The 25,387-nt window shown below is 36.3% G+C and overlaps 1 protein-coding gene across 1 annotated transcript; it reads right to left on the bottom strand.

Annotated features, from left to right (window-relative positions):
- Positions 1-4,225: 4,225 nt before the first annotated feature.
- LOC128679335 (uncharacterized) lies at positions 4,226-11,617 on the bottom strand. The gene is made up of 2 exons (XM_053761483.1): positions 11,170-11,617; positions 4,226-6,201 (listed from the first exon to the last, which is right to left on the bottom strand). The coding sequence occupies exons 1-2, from the start codon at positions 11,175-11,177 to the stop codon at positions 4,437-4,439; spliced, it is 1,773 nt and encodes a 590-aa protein (XP_053617458.1). The 5' UTR covers positions 11,178-11,617; the 3' UTR covers positions 4,226-4,436.
- Positions 11,618-25,387: the final 13,770 nt, after the last annotated feature.

Below are 25,387 nucleotides of genomic sequence, written 5' to 3'. Positions count from 1 at the left end.
TATTGAAAAATGACAGTAAAATTCTCTTTGCCAAAATTATCATAAACCATTGTAGGGTTAGCTATTTCCCATGCTCAAAAAAAAAGAAACTTCAACCTAGAACGTTTAATTTTAAAACACATATTCGAAATTCAAAATTCGTTTTGAAAATCGAACATCGCGATCTGTGCCTCGCCAGCAACAATTTTGAATTGTGCTCCATTGGAAATAAAGGTCGGTTTTGAAAAATTGAACGTAATGGGTTTATGTAAATTTTTCTAACCTTTAAATGGCGTATGCAAATCGTATTGTTGATTGAGCGCGTGCAAGATGCATTTGAGGGTTAACTCAATATGCGATGACAGATGCAACTATACGATGCATCTAAGGTGGGTCGTATCGGGTTGCTTGGGACAACCGGCACGAATCTGTGTGGGATTTCGTCCTGTCATTGAGAGTGAAAAATCTCGAGCAATTTCGCACACATTTTGTTTGCTGCAGATTTTATCTAACTGTATAATTTTGCCATTTTGTAAAGTACGATTGAAAAAAGTTATGATGTGGAATGGATATTGAATACCACAGTCTATGTATTAGAGAAGGAGTTTTGTATAATATATAGTAAGTACACGTTTGTAGTAGAAAAGAAAAGTAAAAGAGAAATCTTATTTTATTCATTAATTGTATTCTTTTCGGTTAATTAGAAATGTCAAATCAAAAATTATTTTTTACTTATAAAGAGAAATTTTCGTTAGAGTTTTAGCTATGATATAGAATACTATCGAATTTATATACACTATAAATAATGTAAAATTAGTTTACGGTCTTTAATATATGTACCAAATATGTAGGAAGTACTGTATTATAACTAACTGTAAAACTAAAAATACCGACTTCGGTTTCCCCCAAATTAGATTAATTAAAACCAAACTAAAGGCAAACGAATCGACAGAAGCGCCGGCGCATAACCTCAAAACGTTACCACTACACCATTTATCAAAACCCTGCATTTTTAATTAGGAAAAAAAAACATATTCGGCCAGTGCGCAGTGGCGCGTACCAATCTGCTTCCGATCGGGTCTTATTGACCCCTACTCGCTCTCATAGGGTTAACATACCATTGTCTCACTCACACGATCACGTCGAAGAATACGCCAAAAGTATGCCCAATACTGAACCTTATTCCAATAACAATAAGAGTTAAGACGTGTCTAAAAATATAGTAATTAGTTTCTCATGTAAGGCTTTTGTTTAAGTGACATGTGTTGTCTGTCATTATGTCGGTTAAAGATCTATTGATCGTATCGACTTTATTAAGAAATAACGTCTTTTTATTGTGTTTTTTTTTTAGATAATTATTATTATTACATAAGTATTTATGTTCGAAATGCATTAAATAGTAGAAATAGCTTAATGTTTAATCAAGACATGTGTGTTGATAACACTGACATATGTGGATATGTTTTACTATATAATATTATTTGACCGATGTCATCTAAGTACCTATGTAATAAAGTTTCAACCCGGTAAAGACTCCAATAAGAAGGTAGAACAGATCTAAACTCAGAAAACATTACAATATTTACAAGTTTCATTAATTAGTTCGTAGTTACCAAAAAAAAATTAAAAATCAATAATTAAATTTTCGAAATGTATATTAAATTAAAGTTAAGTATCGGCTTTATAAATAAATTGTGATTTAAAATAATTGAATGTATCAAAAAACCATTTTTTGTATCTGTTTACCCATTAAAGTATGACGTGAAAAGCGCTTTCGCAATAAAAAAAAAGTGTGCATATGTGTATAGAAGAAGTATTCTTATTGGAATTTTGAAGGCCACTGACATCCTTACATATTATAAAACTAAGTCCTCTGCCGCGTCTGTCTGTCTGTATGTCTGTTCGCGATAAACTCAAAAACTACTGCGCGGATTTTCATTAGGTTTAGGTGTATAATTTATTTTTACCCGAGCAAAGCCGGGACGGGACGCTAGTAGTATCTAAATATGATCGTCGTAAGCTGCTCGATTGTTTTTTTCAAGTAAGCAATGGCTGACGCGTGGTCAACTCGTGAACGGGTGCCGCCGGGGGGAACTTTTACATATAATTCCTTTTTCGAGCACTCGATCACAATCATAGCATGTTTAATTTTTTTTGTATACTTTTTGACCATTTACTGTACTTTGTATACTTAACTATTAGATACTTCAAATGGTGAAGATGATATTTGATACTTACTTAACAAACATTAGATCTACGAGCAATAATTTAAAAGAAACTAGAAACGTGTCTAATTAAAAAAAAACCCAAATTCGGACCCCAACAAAACTAATTAACAGACAATTCATGCTATTGACCTTTGTTATTGTTAGTTCAAAACCAAAATCAGACAATAATCGACTTTATATCGATACTGGTAGAAACTATTCATCGATTGGAGAAGTTGATATCCTTGAGCTTGAACTTCAAGCCGAAGTGAACCTTTTCATTCATGGAATAGACTCGAATTTGGCTTCAAGTCATGGTTGACTGATGGTCTTCAGGCTTCGCTGGTTAGGTGGTCACCAATACAAATGTAATTAGATACTTTGGACTGTGGTCTGTGGAGGAAGTCCTGAGGATACGGACACTGCGCAGCTGATAAGGAATATTGATGGGTCACCGCTCGATGGGGTTGCAAATTGGTTTCGAATGTTCTTTTGGGAATTTTGAAACTCAGATGTGTTTATCTGTAACTAGATGTTGCCCGGGGCTTCGCTCCCGTGGAAATTTTGAGATAAAATATATATAGCCTATAAAAATCTTGGATAATGTACCTTTCTAATGGTGAAATAATTTTTGAAATCGGTGCGGTAGTTTCAGAGATTACCCGCCTCAAACATACAAACCACAAACGCTTACCTCTATAAAATAATAACATAGATTTTTTTTCGAAACCAAAGTAGAAACAGTATTTCTATCTTGTATTGCTATAATTATGTAAATATTTGTAAGTTTTGGTGCAATTAAGTCTTGTATCAAATCAAATCGAATTCTTTATTTTGCTACAAATGCGGTGTAAAATTTTGGTGTCATATTAAAGATGCGTTTCGCGTATTTAACCAGATCTGGCATGCAACCATAGCCAATACGATGTATCGTATTTTAATAGTTACAGCGGTTAAATTAAAGAAAAGTGGATGTCGTGTCGTATCAAGAAGTGAAGGAGACGGCTTTGAAGAGAGAACAATGTAACAAACTCCACAGACAAGAGCCTCGCACTTAAATTACATGATGACAGTGATCGCATTGTAAAACACATTGATTCACACTAATGCGTAATGAAAAATATTACATATAAAACCCAGATTTTGTCAATTGACGTTTTTGGAGAAAAGGCTATTTGATGTCAATCCATTCATTCAATCTATATAAGAGGAATGATTTGTATTTTTGTTTGGAATGAGTAAACTCAAAAACCACTGGGTCGATTTTTATGAAATTTGGCACAGAGATAGACGAAACCTTCAGTAGTGACATATGCTACTTTTTATTATGGTTTTATAAGAGCGAAGCCGGGGCGGGCTGCTTGAAATTAATATAGACATGTATCATCCTCAATGATTGGCCCGGGTCTTAGATGTTTATCTATATAAGTATTTGTTATAAAATATAGTATCGTTGAGTTAGTATCCCATAACACAAGTCTCGACTTTACTTTGGCTCCTATTTGTCCTAATATATTTATTTATTTAATGAAATAAATAACTTCGAATTTGATTAAACTAAATAGCCAACCAGTGCATGTCTCCTCGCGATATTTATCTTACTTAATCACCAAAGATAAATGAGTCACATTGATATACAAACTAAAGTGACACGACTAGGATTCAAACTTGAGACCTTTCGGTTCATAGACGGTCGGAATAACTTGTAATAGTTCATGAAACATTAATTAGATCGTCCAAATAATTTCGATTACTAAAAATTCTGTTTGAAAATCAGCATTAAGGATTAATTGACGTGGCTCTTAACTGGCAGGCCTGTGGTATCGAATAATGAGCCGACAGATGGTTAGATCCTTATCTTGGTGGGGTCAATGAGGTTCGGGGCTCGAGGACGAACCACCCTGGTCTTGTGAGTGGCCGGTACTGGGGCGTTTACTTAGGCTTTGACAAAGAATATTTTATTATTTATTTTTAATTAAATATATTTTAATCAGCAAGTTAAGTTTACTGCAGCCGAAGACTTTAAAAAAAAAACAAAATTTATTTAACTAATTTATTAAATGAAATAAAATTACAACATAAAACTAAAATGAAGTCTAATGGTCGATGTTAGAACCAAAAGTGAGTATTGCGCGATGTGTCGCGCAATTCCCGGATTTGAAGGCACGTTGCGCTGACTCGGCGGCACGTGTAGGCGACTGTCGTCACGCGGTGCATCCAGGCCGGCGCTTGCGCTGCACTTTACATGTATTAGCTGCGCGTAACGCCTCCCCCCGCAGATCGGCAACTATCCGTAGGTCTTACTGAGGATATTGCCGGAATGTTGCTGATGTCGATTTTCACATCTTTAGGCTTGATGTCTTGGATACGGGAATAATGTCCATCGGGATAATCAGCCTTCGGGATATCTTCATCCTTTGATTTTGAACTTCTGCGACGGAGTTTCCAGTATAATGTCAGGATGAGGGCGAATATGAATGTTCCAAATAATAACGTATATGAAGGTATAGTGGTATGGTAGAGGCTGCTCAGATCGTTTTTCTGTAATGTCGCAGGATGCTGTAGCGATATCTTAGCGTTCGTCTCATGTAGATGTTCTAAATTGATGGAGTTTAGTCTTACAGTTGGCTGAAGCTTTGATGTGGCGAGCTCCTCAGTTGGTAGTTCCGCTATTTGTACAGCGTGTCCTTTAATACGATTCTGAACGTTTGAGATAACAAAGTCCAACGTTTTCAACATACAACTAGGCGGGACGGACACTAGATAGGTTCCTTGGAGATTCTTGTAATACTCTTGTCTACAGGATATATGTAGTCTGGTTGTGGTTGGCAGGCTGATAGTATAGTGTTGATCGTCTAGCTTCTCGAGGGCTGAGCTGGTAAGGTTTGCATGAATGAATTGACAAGATGAACTGATTGACTGGTCCATGATGAGATGCTGGATACAATCTTCATTGTCTCGAATCTTTTGTTGCAGCTCTTCTTTGCATATGTACCAAGTGTTGACCTTCGGACATTCTGTCGCTATGTACATAGAATCAGTTTCCTGAATTGCTACATAGGGCTGGATAGGGACAAGTATTTGATTTTGTTTATTAGGAGCGATGGATAACTTGTAAAGTGTATAGGTGAGAGGGGAAGCAATCGGTACCATGAAAACTATAGCTAATTTATTACCTACATAATATGATCCCGTCTTAATTATCTCATAATATTCCCTTAAATCAATGTTAATTATCTGCTCTTCAGAATAGAGCTGTCTTAATCTACTTATAGTACTATTTAACGTGCTAATATTAATCATATAGTGAGCTGTAGTTTTACTTTGAATGAAGGCTACCATATTTTCGAGATTATGGATCTCTTCATATAAATTATCCGTATTGTCTGATATAATAATAAGATATTGAGCTAGATGGGCATACTTAATCATATCATAATCTCTACTTGCATCTGAATTTAAAATATGATCAATGGAATTAGCTAACCTATTCTGATTTTTGACTATACTGTCTAGTACTATTGAGTGTTTAGCTGTCCATTCCTTCCCTAGACTTATGTGTTCATTTAGTTCAGTTTCTAATTGTTTTTCATTATTTTGTAGTACTTTAATTGCATTATCATACTTTATAGCGTCTGTGTAGTCGAGGTTACCCGAGACACTCTTAATAATTGAACCGAGACCATCTACTAAACCTCTCCTGCTACGGGTGTGTTGGAAGCTATGAATTTGTTCGAGTAACATTTCTATTTTATTATAAAGATGCGAGATGTGGGGTTCGTATAAAGAAGCCGTTTTATTATTAAGATCGGATCTAAATGAATCAATTTGGGATTTAACTGAGTTTATTGTTAGAGAAATCATGTCTAAGTCAATGTAGTACAGGAAGGAGTGGTAGTGAGTGATCATTTTAGTGGGTCCAAGTTTGAAAGGTAGGATACCTGGTCCATTGTCGAGGGTATTAAGCGTCACGTCTTGTGCCATGGTCAGATGAAGGGTGATGGTCAGGAGGATCCTGTAACAACGGGTTTATTTTAGGTGTTCGCTTGAGACGTGCTTTAGCAATGGGTCCCTTTTTCCTTTTTGTGTAAATATGTATAGGCAAGTCTGCCAAAACTACATCTTGTGTGAACCGGGGTGCTAATTTTTGCCTACTAGCTACGGGGTTACGAACGAATACTTGCTGGTCAGGGGTGTATTCTTTTTCAGGTTGTCTGTCTTTGTTCCTAGCCTCAGTAAGTTGGGTGCGATTATGAAGTGAAGTATCGTTCAGCATGTTATATACTTTGTTCATACGATGTTTGTGATCTAAGATATACTGTTGGAGAAGATGTTCATTCATATCTATGCTAACCGGGTCACGTGGGTCGAAATGACCTGTAATAACGTCGAGGGGCCTACATTTCGTGAAACTGTGTATGGAACTGTTGTATGCTAGCACAGCATATGGCATAAGATTTATAGCGGGTTCATTGCGTTGCTCTAATTTGAGAATTCGGAGATGCTCAAGGATGGTAGAATGAAACCGTTCAACTATTGCATTACTATTAGGATTGTGAGCCAAGGCTTTATGGTGTTCAATTTTGTGAAGTTTAGTAAATTCCGAGAACATCTGGTTCGTAAATTCAGGACCTTGGTCAGAAATTATAGTTATAGGGACGCCATGGTGTGTAAAGAATTTGATGAGGGCTTGTACTACACTTAGGGCCGTTCCGTCTCGGAGATGGTATGCTTGTGCGTATTTAGAGAATGCGTCAACCAAAGTTAAATATTTTTCGTTTTCAGTAGTGAACAGATCAATATGTAGTGTTTCAAAAGGTTTAGACGGGGGTGGTACTATAGCAAACCGTTGCTTTATGGGGTTGCGGTCATATTTTGCCATTCCGCAGATATTGCATTCATTTATGTATTTTGATATGTGTTCCTTCATTTTGGGCCAAAAATACTTTCGTGACAGTGCTAGATAGCACTCGTTGGTGCCACGATGGTTAGTTTTTCCTTCATGATAATTTCTAATTATATTTTGTTGTTGCAAGTATTCCTTAATGTTCTCTACTTCTACCTTGGTTAAGACAAGGTCCATAGCTGAGCTTTTAAAATTTTCTTGTATAATTGGGATAATTTTGTACATAGCTAAGGGGGGAATAATAATAATGCCTGTACGTACTTTGGGGTTGACGTATTCTTTAATTGCATTGATAGTGTCTATTTCAAGATTGGACTCTGATAACTGTATAGTTGTTTTAATATGAGATTCAAATGGTTTGCTAATAGCGGGGCGTCTTTTTATGTCGCCGACTACCATTAAACATATTTGTCTGTGAAATTTGTTGAGAGGGTCATCTGTGATCGGAATTTCTAAAATAGGGTGCTCTGCACTCGTATGTGCTGTAACTGTGGTGGATCGAGATAAGGATGGACATCTTTCTGACGGTTGCACGGCTATTGAACTAATCTCCTCATTGTGGATTTCCACACGGGACAGAGCATCTGCATTAAGATTAGTTTTACCCTGCTTATAGATAACGGTAAAGTTATATTCGCTTAACTTTAACCGCCACCTAGTCAATCTAGCATTAGGTTCCTTTAGACTCATTACCCATTGGAGGGGCTTGTGGTCAGTCACGATTTTAAACTTTCTACCAAATAAGTATGGGCGGAAATATTTGGTAGCCCAAACAATCGCTAACAACTCCTTTTCAATAGTACTATAGTTTGTCTCACTATCGTTCAGTGTTCTTGAAGCGTAGGCAATAGGCTTATCTGAACCTATAGGGCCTTGAGATAAGACTGCACCTATAGCCAGATTGGATGCGTCTGTAGTGAGAACAAACTCCCTGTTGAAATCGGGATATTGTAGTATTGGATCGTTGGTAAGAAGAATCTTACAACGTTCAAAGCAATTTATGTAGTCAGGGTTGTTAAGAGCAATTTTGGAACCTTTCTTAAGACACTGTGTCATGGGCTTAGTAATCCGGGCAAAATCGGGGATAAATTTTCTATAATAGCCAAGCAGACCAAGAAAACGTTTGATTTCTGTTGCTGTCTTGGGTATTGGGAATTTCTGGATAGCCTCGATTTTGTCGGGATTAGGCTTGATACCGTCTTTGCCAATGATATGACCAAGGTAAGATGTTTCCAATTTTAAAAATTCAGACTTATCCATCTGAATTTTAAAGTTGGATTCCCTTAATCTGGCAAATACTTTTTCCAGGTTCACCATGTGCTCCTGAAGTGATGTGCTAAAGACGATTATGTCATCCAAATAAACCAAGCAAATGGTGTTTTGCAGGTCTCTGAGCACATTGTCCATGACACGTTGGAACGTAGAGGGTGAATTTTTCAACCCCATGGGCATACGCAAAAATTCAAAATGCCCATGCTCTACGTTGAACGCTGTTTTAGGGACATCTTCAGGGCTCATTTCTACCTGATAGAATCCGCTTGCTAAATCCAAGGTTGTGAAGTAGTGGCAGTTACCAAGCTTATCCAACACATCCGTGATGTTTGGGATGGGGTACTTATCATCAATAGTTTTTTCATTTAGTTTTCTAAAATCCACTACTATACGCCACTTGGTTTTGCCGGAGGCATCCGTTTTTTTGGGCACTACCCAAATCGGAGAGCTCCATGCGGATTCTGATGGACGGATTATACCCTGTTCTAACATCTTTCCGATTTGCTGTTGTACCTCTTGCCTATGGATAAAAGGGTACCTATAGGTTTTCGTGTAAATAGGCACTTCGTCAGTAGTACGGATGTGATGTTTTATCTTATTCGTAAATGTGAGAGGCTCACCCTCTATATAAAAGACATCCGCATAACGAGAACAAAGATTCTGTAAATTAATACGTTCCTCATCATTAAGATGGTCGGTACGTAAACGAGAAAGGACTTGTTCCACTCGTGAAGAGTTTAATTGTCCATTGCCTATGCTATTTATATTGAAAGCCTCTGCGTTAATCGGCATATGCATTGAAAATATTAGATCATTATTAGTTGGATTACTGATCTCTATTATACCGCGATTTTTTTTTACAATAGTAACGCATTCATGTACTAAGCAATTTGATATAGTTTGTTCAGGAATTATTACTTCGCCGTCACATGTGTTAATTGGGACTTTAACTAATTTTGACGAGTTAGCTGGGATAATATCTTCGTACCAGTTACAGTTTCGCGAATTATACATATGTATGGGAGTAATTGAATTCTTTGTATTAAGTGTTTTCGTTTTTAGATCGATATTAGATTCCCATTTATCGAGTAGATCCAATCCTATCAAACCGTCAAAATAATCGTGAAATCTGTAAAGAAATAAGGTAATTTCGCCACTGTCTTTAATTTCAGGGAAGCATGGTAATGTAACTGAATAGTCACTGCGAGTGGTTGCATGTACGTTAGAAATTTCTAAAGGGTCATATGTCAAGGGTATGTTAGGGTAATATTTCTCTACACTCTCAGGACTAATAAAAGATTGATTAGCTCCTGTGTCTATAAGAAATTTTAATGGTGGGTCAGATATACTTATGTACGGGAGCTGTCGCTGAGTCAGTAGATTAACTTCTATTTTTGTTTGTCTGAAGGACTGCCTTTGTGAAAATCCTGCTGGTCATTGCCACACGATTTTTCAGCGATCTCACGGGGTTCATAGTAAGAGGGGTAGGTTTCTTCATTATTATCATAAGGGTTGTCTGTTTGCTCGTAATAGTCTAAGTCAGGGTTGGTCACGAAATAGGGTTGGTTATCGTATGAGTCATTATAGGGATCGTACTGATAGTCGTAGCACTCGTTAACATTCATTTCACGAGTTTTGAAATAGTTGGAGGGTGGTGGATTACCAAACCTCCTCCAGTCATGTCCAGATGGGGGTAGTGGTTTAGGCGCAAAGTGGCTAACACCACTCATAGGTCGCGGTGCGTTATTCGCATTTTGGGGTCGTTGGGGTAGAGCGAAGACATTGCTGCGAGGATTATAATTAGGAGGTGGAGCACCAAATATCTGCTGAGTGCGTGAAGGTCCGCGATATTGAATATTTTGATTACTAGGAGCACTAAAATTAGGTTTCCACATTATAGGTGCACGGGGTGCAAATTGCATAGGTTGTGGCTGTGGGCGAGAGGGCCCAGGCATATTAAAAGTAAACGGCTTATTATGCGAAATTTGTTGCGGTGGTGTATAACCTGAATTATTTTTACTAAGAAGCATATGGTGAGTTTTGCCTTCATTTCGCTGTTGCAGATACAAGGTGTTCATTTCCTCGTGAACAAATTCAAGCGCCTTCTCTATGGTTTCAGGCCTCATGCATCTTATACGCGATCCTAACGGATCTCTTAGACCGCGCAAATATGACTGTAAAGTAAGTTTCTTATACAATTCGCGTTTAGATTGTACGGTAGTCTGAATAGTTTCATGTAAGCTAACGTAAGTCATAATAGTGCTATAAAGATTTTGACATTTTTCAAAAAATTCTTGCGGGGTGCATGAGCCCTGAGTCAGGAGTGCAAGATCATTATAAAGTGAGGTTTCATCTCTCTGGTCAGCAAAATTATTGATCAGAGCGTTGCGGATACCTTGCCAGTTATCTGGTACACCATTAGAATTTATAAGGCGAGCGGCAGACCCAGTCACTTTATTTAAGATCCCGTTAATTAAGGCCGCATTTATAAGGGCATTATCTGATGAAATAAATTGTTCTACTAACTGATCACATAAGCCAATGAATCTCGTTAAAACATTTGGGTTACCATCAAATTCAGGCACCAGTCGAAGGGCCTTCCAAATATCATCTAGTTGTGCCATGTTAATTAACGAATTAAAACTATCACTACTTTCGTTTAAATTTAAATTTCTATGGAGGTCAATATCTCTACTCCTACTATTACTAAGGGTCCTCGATTGCCTCGGATGGAAAATCTTGGATAAATTAAATTATACAGGAAAATAAAGGAAAGCAACTCTAGAATGATTCTAAAGTACTCACATATACATATCTTGGTTTTTCTGCTGTATCAATGTTCGGATACACCTCCGGGCTGCAGATTCCGTAGATTCGACGATCTCGATGAGGGCTGGAATGCCAGTCAGTCACGCGGGACTCGAACCGGGATATAGCGGAAATCTTGTCGCGCACGAACTGACTCGAGATCCTACCGACTGCGCCAGTTAATTTTACTGCAGCCGAAGACTTTAAAAAAAAACCAAAATTTATTTAACTAATTTATTAAATGAAATAAAATTACAACATAAAACTAAAATGAAGTCTAATGGTCGATGTTAGAACCAAAAGTGAGTATTGCGCGATGTGTCGCGCAATTCCCGGATTTGAAGGCACGTTGCGCTGACTCGGCGGCACGTGTAGGCGACTGTCGTCACGCGGTGCATCCAGGCCGGCGCTTGCGCTGCACTTTACATGTATTAGCTGCGCGTAACGAGCACTCGGATCACAATCATAACCTGTTTTGATATACCTTTTGACTATGTACATTATGTACTTTTATATATTATTAGAAAGAAAACATTGTAAGAAACAATAATGGTAAGCTCTTCTGGCATGATAGGGGCCAACACTGTTCAAATTATTTTCTTTCGGCATTTCTTCTCAGCAGTGGTCTTTCCGAAATGCCAGTAGTTTGTAGCTTGTGAGAAATAACTATAAATATAAAAATTGTCGAGAAAAAGTGCCTGTGACGGTCTAATTTCTTAATATATGATTTGAATTTGAATTAACGCTTGTTGTTTTCTCGTCCGTTCGACAAAGACTTTGTTAAGCTTGTTATGTTTTCTTGTGCTTCGGTTAAAATATGATAGGGTGTGTTGCATCAGTCAAATTTGACGTTATGTTTAACCTGCGCGCCGCTTACGTTTAGATAAAACGGTGTTCTTCGCATTTTTCTGCGCATGTTAACATTGACAACATAATTGACTGATGCAAGCGAGCGAATTCGGACATTATACCTTAACAGGCACTTTTTCAGCTTTGAATGGTAAGGAAGCTGCAAACTACTAGCATATATAGCATAGAAATTAATTTGAACAGTGTCCCTATTATGCCAGAAGGAATAATTGACATTTTTGTTTTACTTTAGGTTTCATTTACTATGAATGAAATCAGTTTATATTTTCAATGTACAGTCCACAACAGAACAATCTAAATTGATTGCGAATTCGCCGTTATTATTATAGGCATAGAGGTCCATGTGCCTTGTAAATTAACTTTAGCCTCGAATTTCTTCACGACCCGTCAGAATTCTCCCTCAGGTATTGTTATCTACCCCTCGAACAGCACCTCAGGCGCAGGTCAATCGTTGTATCAGCCCGATCAGAGTTCGATTCCCAGTAATTAGATTGTTAGTCGCATGCGATTCGATGTGACGAATAGCGTACGCGTGTGGTTTTGATACTTGACACCTGTATTTATTTACCAGCTGCGCCCTGGGGTTTCGCCTCCGTGGGAATTTCGGGATAAAAGTACCGTATGTGTTATTCCAGGGTATTTTCTACCCATTTACCAAATTTCATAACGTAAATAAGATAATGAGTGAAGAGGTAACAAACAAACTCACTTTCGTATTTATACTATTAGCTGGGACTTATTTATTACTAGCGGCACGTCCCGGCTTCGCTCGGATGCAATGTTGTTCACATATAAACCTTCCTCTTGAATCGCTGGTCATGTCAAATGATTTTAGGCGACTTTAATAAAATCTGACATCAGTTAGTAAATAATCCGCATCAAAATCCGTTGCGTTGTTTTAAAGATCTAAACGTACATTTTAATGACAGACAGCGGGAAGCCATTTTGTTTTATACTATGTAGTGATAGAAACAGATCAGGCGTATAAATATTTTATTAACAACTCGCAAGTAGGAAGGACACGGCAACAAGATAGACAGCAAAATAGTTGAACACTTTATTGCACCATTCACAAAGGAGTTACATAAGATACAGCAAATTATTCAAACATAGATGAACGCAAAGGCGGAACTATCGCTAATGCAATTTCTTCCACCCAACAAGTATCAAGATCACATACTCCTAGTATCGATATATTTCGACCGCGATAAGGAAGTCAGTTGAGAATCCAATATACATAATTTCAACGAATACTAGCACCACAATGGTGCTAACCGATCGATTGGACAAGTTTATGGTGTAGGTACATACAGACGAACACACTTCACGGCTTGTTGCGTGCGGTTTCAATTTTATTGTATTTTATTGCTGTTTTAGAAACTCGTTTCAATTTCCTAACTATATATGTATTATAAAAGGATAAGTAAGTTTGTTTGTTACCTCTTCACGCTCTATCCACTCAACCAATCTTCTTGAAATTTTGCATACATGTAGTTTGAAGTGTGGAGAATATCCGCTCCAGTGAAAAAATTTACGCGGCCGAAGCCGCGGGCAATGAGAAATAAAGTCCTTAAACCAGAGCAGTCGGGAGATAAGGACCAAAGACAGATTTCTAGTGCAATTTTTCGATCGAATTATTACGCAAAAAAGTGACAACTACTGAGCGAGTCCTTACAGTCTTTATGCGCAAAACAATTAGGGGGAAGACGTGATCAGAGTATTCAATATTGGACAATTAACAGAAGTTAAGCAATGATGGTGATCGGCGACTTTTGAACAGTAATGTGAAGCGATTACAACGGAAACTTTTTCAGGGGTCGTATTTCTGTATTTGGATCTTTTAGAGATGATAATACCGGTATATAGACTTTATTATTCTCAGATATTTGTTTACCACATGGGAAGGTGGTCCAGGTAGTGCCGGAAGATGTTTGCTTAACCCGAGCTTCGAGAAAATAAAGACATTTGAACCACAATGGGATCGCAGTTCAATCGGGCCGCGTGGCAACTGAGGGGTCAAGGCAATAACGTATACGCGATAATCTGTTTGTTCTTAACTGTCGTGTGAGTTGCACGAAATTCGGTCTTAGTGATTTTACACTTAACCAATGCGCGGAGGTATGGACCATCCAACCAAAGCATTGACCATCAAAGTAAAAAGTTTATAAGAATATAAATTTACATCAAGACATATTATATAATCCTTTCTTCATTAATGTAACATTTTTTTAAATGATTGGTTATAATTTTTACACAATGCCGGTGTATCTACTGAGATACACGTCCTGCTTAGTTCAAACATCAGCATCTCACAAACTTTAATTAAAAAAATGTTTTTTTTCATTCTTACACGAAAATATTCATCTTCCTTTTAACCGGTATTAAGCAACATCGAATCACATTTAAAAAATAAAACTTTTTTTTATATGGTTGATAAATTAATTAAATTAGTTTAACTGTGAGATAAAAAAATTTAATTATCTTTAACCTATACATACGTAATGTAATTTTTATGTGTAAGTTTGTAGAGTAAAATAAATTAATTTTAAATTTGAACGGTGTTATCATCTTCATAGAGATCTACAATTAGACAGCCGCCACATCGGTGGACCGTGAGCCATTAGGGTTTTAATTGAAAATAGCGTAAAAGTTGTAAATTGTTCGGTGCACCCTGCACTGTCTCCGCCAATATTGTATGTCTGTCTATTCCTATGTGTATTAATACTATACGTTTGTTTGTTCGTTTGTTATAACTTTATTGCACCAAAATAAGTTCATTAATTGTAAGAAAATAAACAATACATAGGAAAAGTAAAATACATAAAAATTATTCTTATACTTATTTACTAGATATTGCCCGGGACTTCCCTCCCATGGGAATTTCGAGATAAAATATAGCCTATAGCAATCTTGGATAATGCACCTTTCTAATGGTGAAAGAACTTTTAAAATCGGTTCAGTAGTTTCGAAGATTACCCGACTCAAACATACAAACTCACCAGTGTGAGACTCACAAACGCTTACCTCTTTATAATAATAGTATAGATTGGTTAGTCTTGTTTTAATCTTTATTTTTTTTTATCGACACTCGATAACATTCGTAACATGTTTTTTTTTCTACTTGTCAACTATGTACTTTACTAGCAACCCATCCGGTTTCGTTCGGGTAAAAACATCATAAATTATTAAAACATAAATACCTATATTGTCAGGCATTACACTATTGCCGAGAACCGCATGTAAAAAGTCGTTTTTAAGAGAGGAGTTTGTTTTTAGGTTAAGAATAAATATTATTAGAAGTAAAAATATGTAAAAGACGATAATGGCAAGCCTTCTGGCACGATGGAGACCAACACAGTTTAAATGAGTTTCTTTCTACAATTCTTCTCGACGGTGGTCGTTGTGAAATGTCAGTAGTTTGTAGCTTTTGAGTAATACTAAGCATAATAATTTGCCCAGGGTCCGCTTTCTTACATTTCACTCTCCACTTCGCACGGTCTTCGGCATCGTTAGTAGTCAGATCACGACTGAATGAATGGAACGAACACAAAGAATGGAATGATTGGAATGAGTAGAATGAATGGAATTAGTGGAATGAGTGAATGAAAAGGATGAAATGAATTAATGAAAAGGATGAAATGTAAGAATGAAACGGATGATATGAATGAATGAAACGGATGAAATGAATGAATGAAACGGATGAAATGAATGAATGAAAAGGATAAAAGTAATGAATGGAAAGGATGAATGAAATAATGAATGAAACAAGTGATTGAATGAAATGAATGATTGATTGAAATGTTTTTCACTTGAAACATAGTACAAACAAATACGATAGGCACGCATATCCTTCTTGGCAACGTAAAGGTTGCTTACTAAGACATTAGTGCGAATTAACGAACGTGTTTCGCTAATGCAAAGAGAATCGCGGAGACGTGTTGTTACATTTGACATATTTTAGAGAAATCCTTCCGCTTGTCGTAATGAGTGTCATATTCGGACTGTAGCGTCGGCAAATAAAGTAATTTCTGTTTTTTTTTTTTGTAGTGAAAACATCTTTAGCGGCGTTGTGATGGGTGAAAAATGTTAAACTCGCGTCAGGACACGTGACCTGTGGGCCATTGTAACGCAATGACAATCACACTGCAATGTCATAGGTTCGCTGTGTCTCACTTCGAATCGATTCGATGGTGAGAAGTGAAATGCTCACCCGTACTAACCCCGCTGATTGCAAATTCGTAAGACGCCAAAAATTCACAACGTTCAATATTCAAGTTATCACTTCTGGCGGCACTCCCGGAGTGCAACCCGTTTTTTTTTTCATGATTTGATTACATTAATTTTTTTTATTTATTTATATATACTTACAATTAAGAGTATAAAAGAGGGGGAGAGAGATTTTCTCTTTGTCTCTATTGTGAAAATATATTTGAATTATAAGTATTTGACTAAGTATTTGAATTGTTATCAATTATATTAATATATCCATTTGACATAAAAAACGTTTTGTTTACAACGTTGTCTTCCATATTTAAATCCAACTAAAAAAAAAAGAAAAGTCTCAATATCCATTTTGGTCCTTTAAAGTTACCAATGCAGCCAGTTCTACATTTAAAATAATATACTTTTAAACATATAATTATTTTTAGCCAGTATTTACAAATCACCAAAGAAATTATAATTCAAATCAAAAAGAAGAAACAAATGAAAATATTTTTCTCTGCAGCCAGTATTTCACGATACAGCGCCGAGTAGCGACGTGTAAAATCTGCATTTCTTTGAGATGCACTTGTCCCCCCCCCCTGCACCTAAGAGGGCTACAGGCCTCCACTTCCTCTTTGAGCCCCGCTAGGTTTTGTTAGGAGTGCTTCGCTCGTGTTTTGTTCCTGAATCATAAAACACGTCTGCTTAGAATTCCTATTGTTTTCGCGTGAGGAATAAATTCTGACAATTGGAGATTTGACGTTCTGTATTTGAAAATTGTTGCAGGTTCTTTTTTCGAAATATCAAGAGGACGAACATCGAAATAGTAAGTCCATTCATTACGTATCATTCCCATCAACCGAATACCAAAATACATTTTTAGAAAGTATGAAATTAAAAAAACACACTCAACCATAAATAAAAAACTGAAATTTTGTAACAACTTTTGAAGTCAAACGTAATACTTGAACCTAATTTCAGAATAAATTATTTGATTTTGCCACTTCTAAGAATTCTTGGCTCTGTCTACCCCGTAAAGCATAATGACGTGATATTGTTTAAAGAATCCAAGGTACCAAGACCTTGGACAAATGAAAGAATAGGACAATTTTCTCGATCAAGATACCCATCGGCACGCAAGTTTAGTTTCGTACGAGATTGCACAATTAACGCATTGTTCGTTTGCGACACAGCTCGATTGTCGTTGCATCTGTCTGTCTGTCATGCATGTGGTGACAATAAAGGCCGGATAGATTGTATTATTATCTTTTAGTTTTTATCGTAGTTTGGCTTTTAGCTCGTCAAAGTAAATTTGTTCAGATATTAGTACTTCACAAACACTTTTTTCACGTCAAATTGAATATTATATAAATAAATATATTAGGACAAATCACACAGGGTGAGCTAGCCCCAAAGTAAGTTCCAGACTTGTGTTATGGGATACTAACTCAACGATACTATATTTTATAACAAATACATATATAGATAAACATCCAAGACCCGAGCCATTCAGAAAAAGATCATTTTCCATCATGACCCGACCGGGGATCGAACCCGGGACCTCTCGGTTCAGTGGCAAGAACTTTACCACTGCGCCACCGAGGTCGTCAATACAATATAATACAAGCATGGTTCCGGGGCTTCGCGCCCGTGGGAATTTCGGGATAAAAAGTATCCTATGTGTTATTTCAGGTTATATTCTATCCGTGTACCAAATTTCATAACAATCCAAAAAACTCTGTGTCCGAGGTACATTTCAGAAGAATTACGTAATTTCAACTCTCCCTCTCATCTCCGCTTGTTGCAACGCTTCAGACAAGTTAATAAAAAACTCTACTTATATAATCTTACTCATTCCAATAGCGTCTCAATATCCAGCGACAGACTCCATAAACATGACAGATTTTTCCGTATCCTTCACGTACGAGCTATGGAAATGGGTCAACCCCCCCTTTCTAACGCCCCCCCCCCAACCCCTCCCGATCCGCACTCGTTCACGCGACGATAATTGAGAATTCCTTTCGTATCCGACTACCAAATGATGGGTGTTGGTATTAGTTTTCTACGTCTTGGCGCAAAATGTCCTTTTCTCACAATGTCCTTTTATCGAATGTATGAGAAAAGGGCATTATGAGAAAGGACATTGTAAGAAAAGGACATTTTGCGCCAAGACGGTTTATTGTGATAATAAAAGATATTTTATTTACAAAATACGTGTAAATTGATACATAAAATCTCGAAAACACTTGGACTCAACATGTCTTACCATAGAATGGTGTGCACATACTCGTATATCTATAATCGCAGCTTTACATACTTAAGTGAAGAAAAAAAAAACAATTTTAACGATAAACACGATTGCTTTTGAATTTAAATATCTATATGATTAAAGTTTATCCGTCGAAAAATATCATTCATTTTATATTATTTGCCAATTAAAAAAATATATAATTTTTTCTTAAACAAATTCAAGTTAATTATGAAATTAATTAAGTAAAATTATGAATTTTATTTTATTACTGTGAAACTGTGAAACCTCTTTAATGTGGCCGCTGTCTGTCTCTATATATGTTAAGATCTTGACGACCTCGGTGGCGCAGTGGTAAAGTTCTTGCTACTGGACCGAGAGGTCTTGGGTTCGATCCCCGGTCGGGTCATTATGGAAAATGACCTTTTTCTGATTGGCCCGGGTCTTGGATGTTTATCTATATATGTATTTGATATAAAATATAGTATCGTTGAGTTTGTATCCCATAACACAAGTCTCTAACTTACTTTGGGGCTAGCTCAATCTGTGTGATTTGTCCTAATATATTATTTATTTATATGTAAAACTCGATTCCTAAGGAAGTTTTGGTGTATGTTATGGTTTCAACAGAGCGACACCCCGGTGTCGCTCTGTTGAAACCATAACATAACGGGCAGCTAGTAAATTATAATTGTCCTCTCAATATTGCGTAGGCGACAGGGATAACAGTTGATACGTCATCAGAAATTGAAAAAAATCACATCGTTTGTATGCAAATGTGAACAAAACATGAATATTTATTCGACACGCTCATTTCATGCTCGGATCATTTGCTGTCATTTTGCTAAGATGAATTAAGCAGATCTATAATTGAGAGGTGTTGGTCTAATGGTTATAAGACCGAAAGATCACAGGTTCGAATCCTATTCGAGTTTGTATGTACAATAACATTGACCACAACTTGCTTCCGTTGAAACCTGCACATTTTAAGTTCACTGGTGTGTATGCGACTACTTGCTCGTAAAAGTCGTAAAAGTAAAGGTCGTAAAAGTCATGTCAGATGACTTTAGGTAACTTGAATAAAATTTGACGCCAGTGTTAGCAATAATAACACACTCGAAAAAAAAGAAAGTCGACATTTGTAGGGTGAGTTAAACTTTGACATTATCTCTGACCGGCGCGCCGCTGACGGTTAAACAAAATGGCGTACTTTGCGTTTATCTGCGCAGGTTAAAGTTAACGTCAAAGTTGACGGTGCAACCCACCCTTAGTTGTCAGACCATTGCCACTAAAATCATGACGACGTCAAATCAGTATTTTGTTTAACACCATCTACCAGGATAGCAGGATCAGTCAGAAGCAGGCATGTACCGACGTTTAAATGTAAATCTCAACTTTGGTACAGTTGTATAAAAGTGCAGTCTATCCTTATTAAGGCGGACTTCTGCACTAATTAATAACGCTGTAATTTGAATCTTGAGGTCATCCAGTTTTCATTACAATTCTTTACATATTAATTAATTAAATTATAATTTTTCTGTTTATAATTTTTGAAAAAAAATCTGGAATCGAGCGGGAATTGAACCCACGCCCCTGTGTATCCGGAGCAGTGCTGTAACCACTAAGCCATCGAGATCATGCCTGTTCGGTCGCTTCACAGAGATTTCACTTAATTAGGACGAAATTTGTTTTGATTTATGTTTGAAGTATATTTTGGACACTCGTACAAATAAAGTATTGTTCCAATTTTAAAAAATTTTAAAAGGTTTTCTCGTCAGTAAAGATGCATATATAAAGGAGATAACGTCGTTCCTGTAACCCGACCAAACTTATACTAAGTAATCTCATTTAAATCTAACACTGGCTGAAAGTAAAAAAAAAATATCGCAAAATCAGAAGCTCAGGGTGGACATTAAAATAACTATCCGAAGGCTAACAGTGTTGCTAGCAGAAAAAAACTTAAGCCCGGGCGAGATCATAAGGCATTTTTCCGAACACACACGAACATCCCCACCACCCCCCCACCCTCTGTGATCTGGGAGCTCGATTGCACAGACTACTTTAGGGGAGGAAATATACAGAGTAAGCCTGAAGTCTGAAAAATTACCAATTACCAATACCTAATAATCATGTGTAAAATATTTTGCGATTAAAATTTGAATTATCATACTCTCATCTGCGTGCATTCTTGTTGATCTGATCTGGTTGTTTCTTCGACCATAGCACATTGGAGCTCAAGGTCCGCTATCCAATTTTTTCTTCTCCACTTCGCGCAGCATACTTCGTTGTTAACGACACCAAACCAGCACTTCTTCTATTGCCGCTTCTTCCGTGACCCAAAATTTGAATCACTTCTCGCGTCCTACATTTTTTATCGTCTTAGAGAGAAGATAATATTGTAAAATAAAAAATATTTGCTCCAATATGTCGCTGATGATTTGAAGGACTCTCTTCAGGTTGATCTAAAAACGAGTTCATAAACTAATACCTGCCTTTTTATAGCATAGAAGACATATTAGCAAATTATTCTAATGTCATTGAAATTAAGTTAAATTAATGCTTTTATTAATTCAGTTAAATGAATAGTGTGTTGTACATTATTTGACATAAAAAAGTATCTAAACGAAATTACAAGAGCTCTGTATCCGCCATTACCCTGTGGCCACTCTTTGCTTCTTCGTCTCACCGATACCTACCAATGTGTGCAACTTCTACAGAAAGACGCCCGCACCAGGGCCTTCCTGAAAATGTATGCTGCCCCCCCCCCCCCCCCCCCCCAACAACACACACAACCACACGGGAAAAAACCCTACAAGTGTTCGTAATCAAATACACGACATCTGTCTATGTGTGCGCGACTGAAAGATTATACTTAGGTATCGTATTATATATTTCTTTAGCGAAAGGTTTCTTGTTTGTGTGTGTGTGTTCTTGCAACAGTGTGTGTGTTGTATTTTTCGTGAAGAGCGTTCGCTTGTGTAGGTTATATTGACATTTTTATACATGAATTTTATGTGGCCGATTTGGAGCATGTGTGTGTGGCACCGATGTTCATGGAATACCGAATGGATGTGATTAATTTGCCTCAAACAGTTCTGTACAAGTCGTATATGGGTTTTCGTATGTTTTCCGGAGACGTACTGGTGTTTGGCGATTTTTAATTCCTGTCTTCGGAGGATATTCGTTTCGATTCTTTATTTAACTTTGAGCAATCGGTATGTCTGTCTTACAAGAGTAACATTCAAATTAAGATGAACAAACAAAATTGGTTTTGTTTAATGAAAATAGCGCCAACAAAATTCAATGATATGACTTTAAGGAAATGAGCGGATAGCTCTAAAGATTACTCTTGATCTGCTCTTTTAAGGTATGGCTTTATATATTAGATTTAACTGTGATAGACGGACGAATTAGGTACCTACTTATATATATATATATATATATATATGTTTTTAAAAACTTTCTCGAAACATTTCATCTGATTCATCGTTATTGAATGTATTTAAATTAATGTATAATCATCATACCTAAAGTGAGACACTTTTATATATTCTTTTATATAACACCAGCGGCTCGACCCGGCTTAGCTCGGTAAATAAATTTTACATCTAAACCTTTCAGAAATAAAATATATATATTGGTGAAAACCTGTACTTTTTGAGTTTATCGCGATAAGACAGACGAACGTAGCAGAACTTTGTTTTTAAGTAAGGATGAATCATCTTTTACAAATCTGAATTCACAAGTCAAAACTTTCAAGCAACCAAAGCTAATATCTTCCAAACTCAACTAACATAAAATACTAATCACAACTACGACGTATAGAAAGCTACTGCACAGAAAATCTCGCATATACAAAGACATAAAATATAATTTAGAAAAAATCACTTCACACGTAGCTGTGCCCCCACTCCGGTGGGGGGTGGGGGGTTCCCCCCAGGGTGACGCTCCCACTTGCCTCCCAGGTGTACGGTATTGGTGCAATATGCAATGCACTATTGTTGCATAAATTTTAGTGTTTCGACACTGGTATTGACGCTGCATCCCAGCTGCTAATTTGATGATGGACCTGCATTTTGGAGCTGCATTTCATTGGAGGAATCTTTTTCTACAAAATTTTATACATACGATATCATTGGACGATATTAACAAATTCTTACGTTCGCCAGAATTTGTTATACAGAGACGCGAGCGAGAAGAATGGATTTCTTTGCGCAGTGGGACACAACATCGATAAGCTAAGCTATGTACATTGAGAATCACATAATGGAGTTTAAAGGGAACATCAGTATCATATTATTTGCACTGAATAACTATTTATAAAATTAATAGGTCATGTTTCAAGTTTTATTTTACAAAAAAGTTTCATCATTTTTGATCAATCATTTTTGACATGAGCTTTTATTGTCAGAGAGATCTTATTGCGTTCAATGCGTGACAAGAAAACATGTCCGTGTAGTTAACTATTGAGGAGTTTCCACGTCTGGAACCGTTCCTGCGTGAACCATAAGGCCATGCTTATCATAATAATGCATTGTTATCCAAACTAAACAAAATTTCTACTCAATTGGTTGAAGATATCAACTTCAAATTTGAGTTGCAAGATTCCACCCGAAACATAGAGACATACCGACATACATAGTTACATTGCAAGTTAAAAAAGTTAGCCAAAAAAGGTTCTTTCTCTTCATTCTTTTGATCTTCAGAAATTACTAGAAGGATTGGATATCTTTTTATCAATTGATTCAAATTGTTCTACACAAGAATAATTATTGTGAAACTTTGATAATTCTTGAATGTTTTGGTTATTAAGTATGACATAAATCTCTTGCGCTTTATCTTCTCTTGTTAAAGATGACGAAATGATGCATTATATAAATCCATTTGAAGCGATCTTAACTCATAACATGTTTATTATAATACAATATTTCATTTTACTTTTAGATCGCAATGAATAACAGCGTCTTACAAAGGACAATCAATTATTAGTTTGTAACAGCGCTATACTAAAAGTACACTTCAAAATAAATCAAGATGGCGGAAACAAATGCTATTAACCCACTACCTTAAAGGCTAGATTGTGATCAAAAATGAACCTTAAGCAAAGTCTCGAAGAATCATTTTTGAATAAAAAAAAATAACATAGCTCACGGGAATAGCATTTCTATTACATATTCCCTAGTAGGAAACTATAACAGTTAAATAAATCCTTAGTTTCGAGCACAGATGTCTGTTCGCAAAAATTCGGCAGACTTTCAAGTCTTCGCTTCCGGCATTCTATATTTAAATTGGCCGCTGCTATTGGCTACCGGTGAATAGGGTTTGCAACTTGCAAATGAAAAGCATGGAAAGTATTCAAAAATGGCGCCGACAACTATGTGTTTTACAATTTACATATATAAGTTTTTTGACTGTAATTCCTCTGGCATTTCAGAGGAATTACAGTATAAAAACTTATACTTACACTCAATGATGTACTTAGATATAGATAAACCTGAATCAAATTTATCTATAGTCTTGAATAACTTTCGCAAACGATGTGTGTCGTCACTGGTATAATTACCTATACGACGGCTATTGCTGTAAACATAATGGCTATCAGTCTTGCGTTTAATCATATACAAATTTTCTCTAATACAAACAGTTTATTTACTTCTTAACCCAGAAATTGCTACAATAAACTATGTAGTAACATTTGGAATTTGAAATAAAATCTCGTTACTATTTTCATTCAAAACCAACATGTAACATAAAATCATCTTTAGCTATTTTACTTAGATGATTTAATTATGACTTTAAAACTCATAGCAGAACATATTCGCTCTATAAAATGTATCTGTTACCTTTGCAGAGAAATACAAATTTTTGATTTTGAAACATTGTGTGACCCTACAAGGATGAAAATTTCTCCATAAAGCTAGTAATGTCTATGCATAAAGTATTCGAAACTTGTTAAAATGCAACGTACTCGCGCAGCAGCATCAAAGGGGGGGTTATTTAGCAGATTTCCTTGTCCTTTGTGAGGTGTTAAGGTATTTCAGAGCATCCGAATTTCGATAACGAACGGATTTAGGTTTCTCTTGGTATTTTGTAAGCAACGGTTTATTACGGTTTTGAAATGAATGTAAAATTTAAGACCGGGACGTGTTTCTTTAATATACTTTTGGAAACTACATATTTACGTTTTATAAGTGTCCCCGTATTTCACTATTATAGACAAAATAGCTAAATTGCGACCCGAAATAGGTTACAATTTCTCAAAACTTAGGAAATTGAGAAGTACTTAAAACTGAAAATAGTACATAAAGTTTATTATACAAATACTGCATCACCAACAAACAACACATCATCAATGTATAGGAACTTTTTCTTCATCACCTAAGAATAATTTGTTAAAAATCCATTCCGTAGAATGGAGTTTTAAGAAATTATTCTTAAAAATCCATTCCACTATATCTGGTCTAGCTCATAAAGATTAAAAAACTGCGCTAGAAAAATAGTTTTATATTAGAAAGCTTTTAGATCAAACTAAAGCTATACAATAAATTCAAACTAAAATTCCCCACTACGAAAAATCCCGAAGTAAGAACAGTCATTACTCTTCACTTTAGGCTAACCACAAAATGGCGGCGGTTTAAAAATTTTTCAATATCCCAGGCCACATGCGAGTTATTCTCACCTTGTTTTAAATAAAATCAAAGTGTTGCGAGTTCTGTTCTTTATGGAGTTCATAAAAATGGCTGTGTTCGCCAGGAGCTGGGAGGATAAAAGTGGAGTTCGCAGAAGTGACATTCTTTCTGTCAAGCCATAAAAATATTATGGACTCTGGACTTCTAGCGAATGTGATTCTCACATAAAATAAATATAAATAAATAAATATATTAGGACAAATCA

Source organism: Plodia interpunctella, chromosome 21 (assembly GCF_027563975.2).
Source record: "Plodia interpunctella isolate USDA-ARS_2022_Savannah chromosome 21, ilPloInte3.2, whole genome shotgun sequence".
NCBI classification, from domain to species: domain Eukaryota; kingdom Metazoa; phylum Arthropoda; class Insecta; order Lepidoptera; family Pyralidae; genus Plodia; species Plodia interpunctella.
This window is presented reverse-complemented; position numbering and strand designations above follow the sequence as displayed.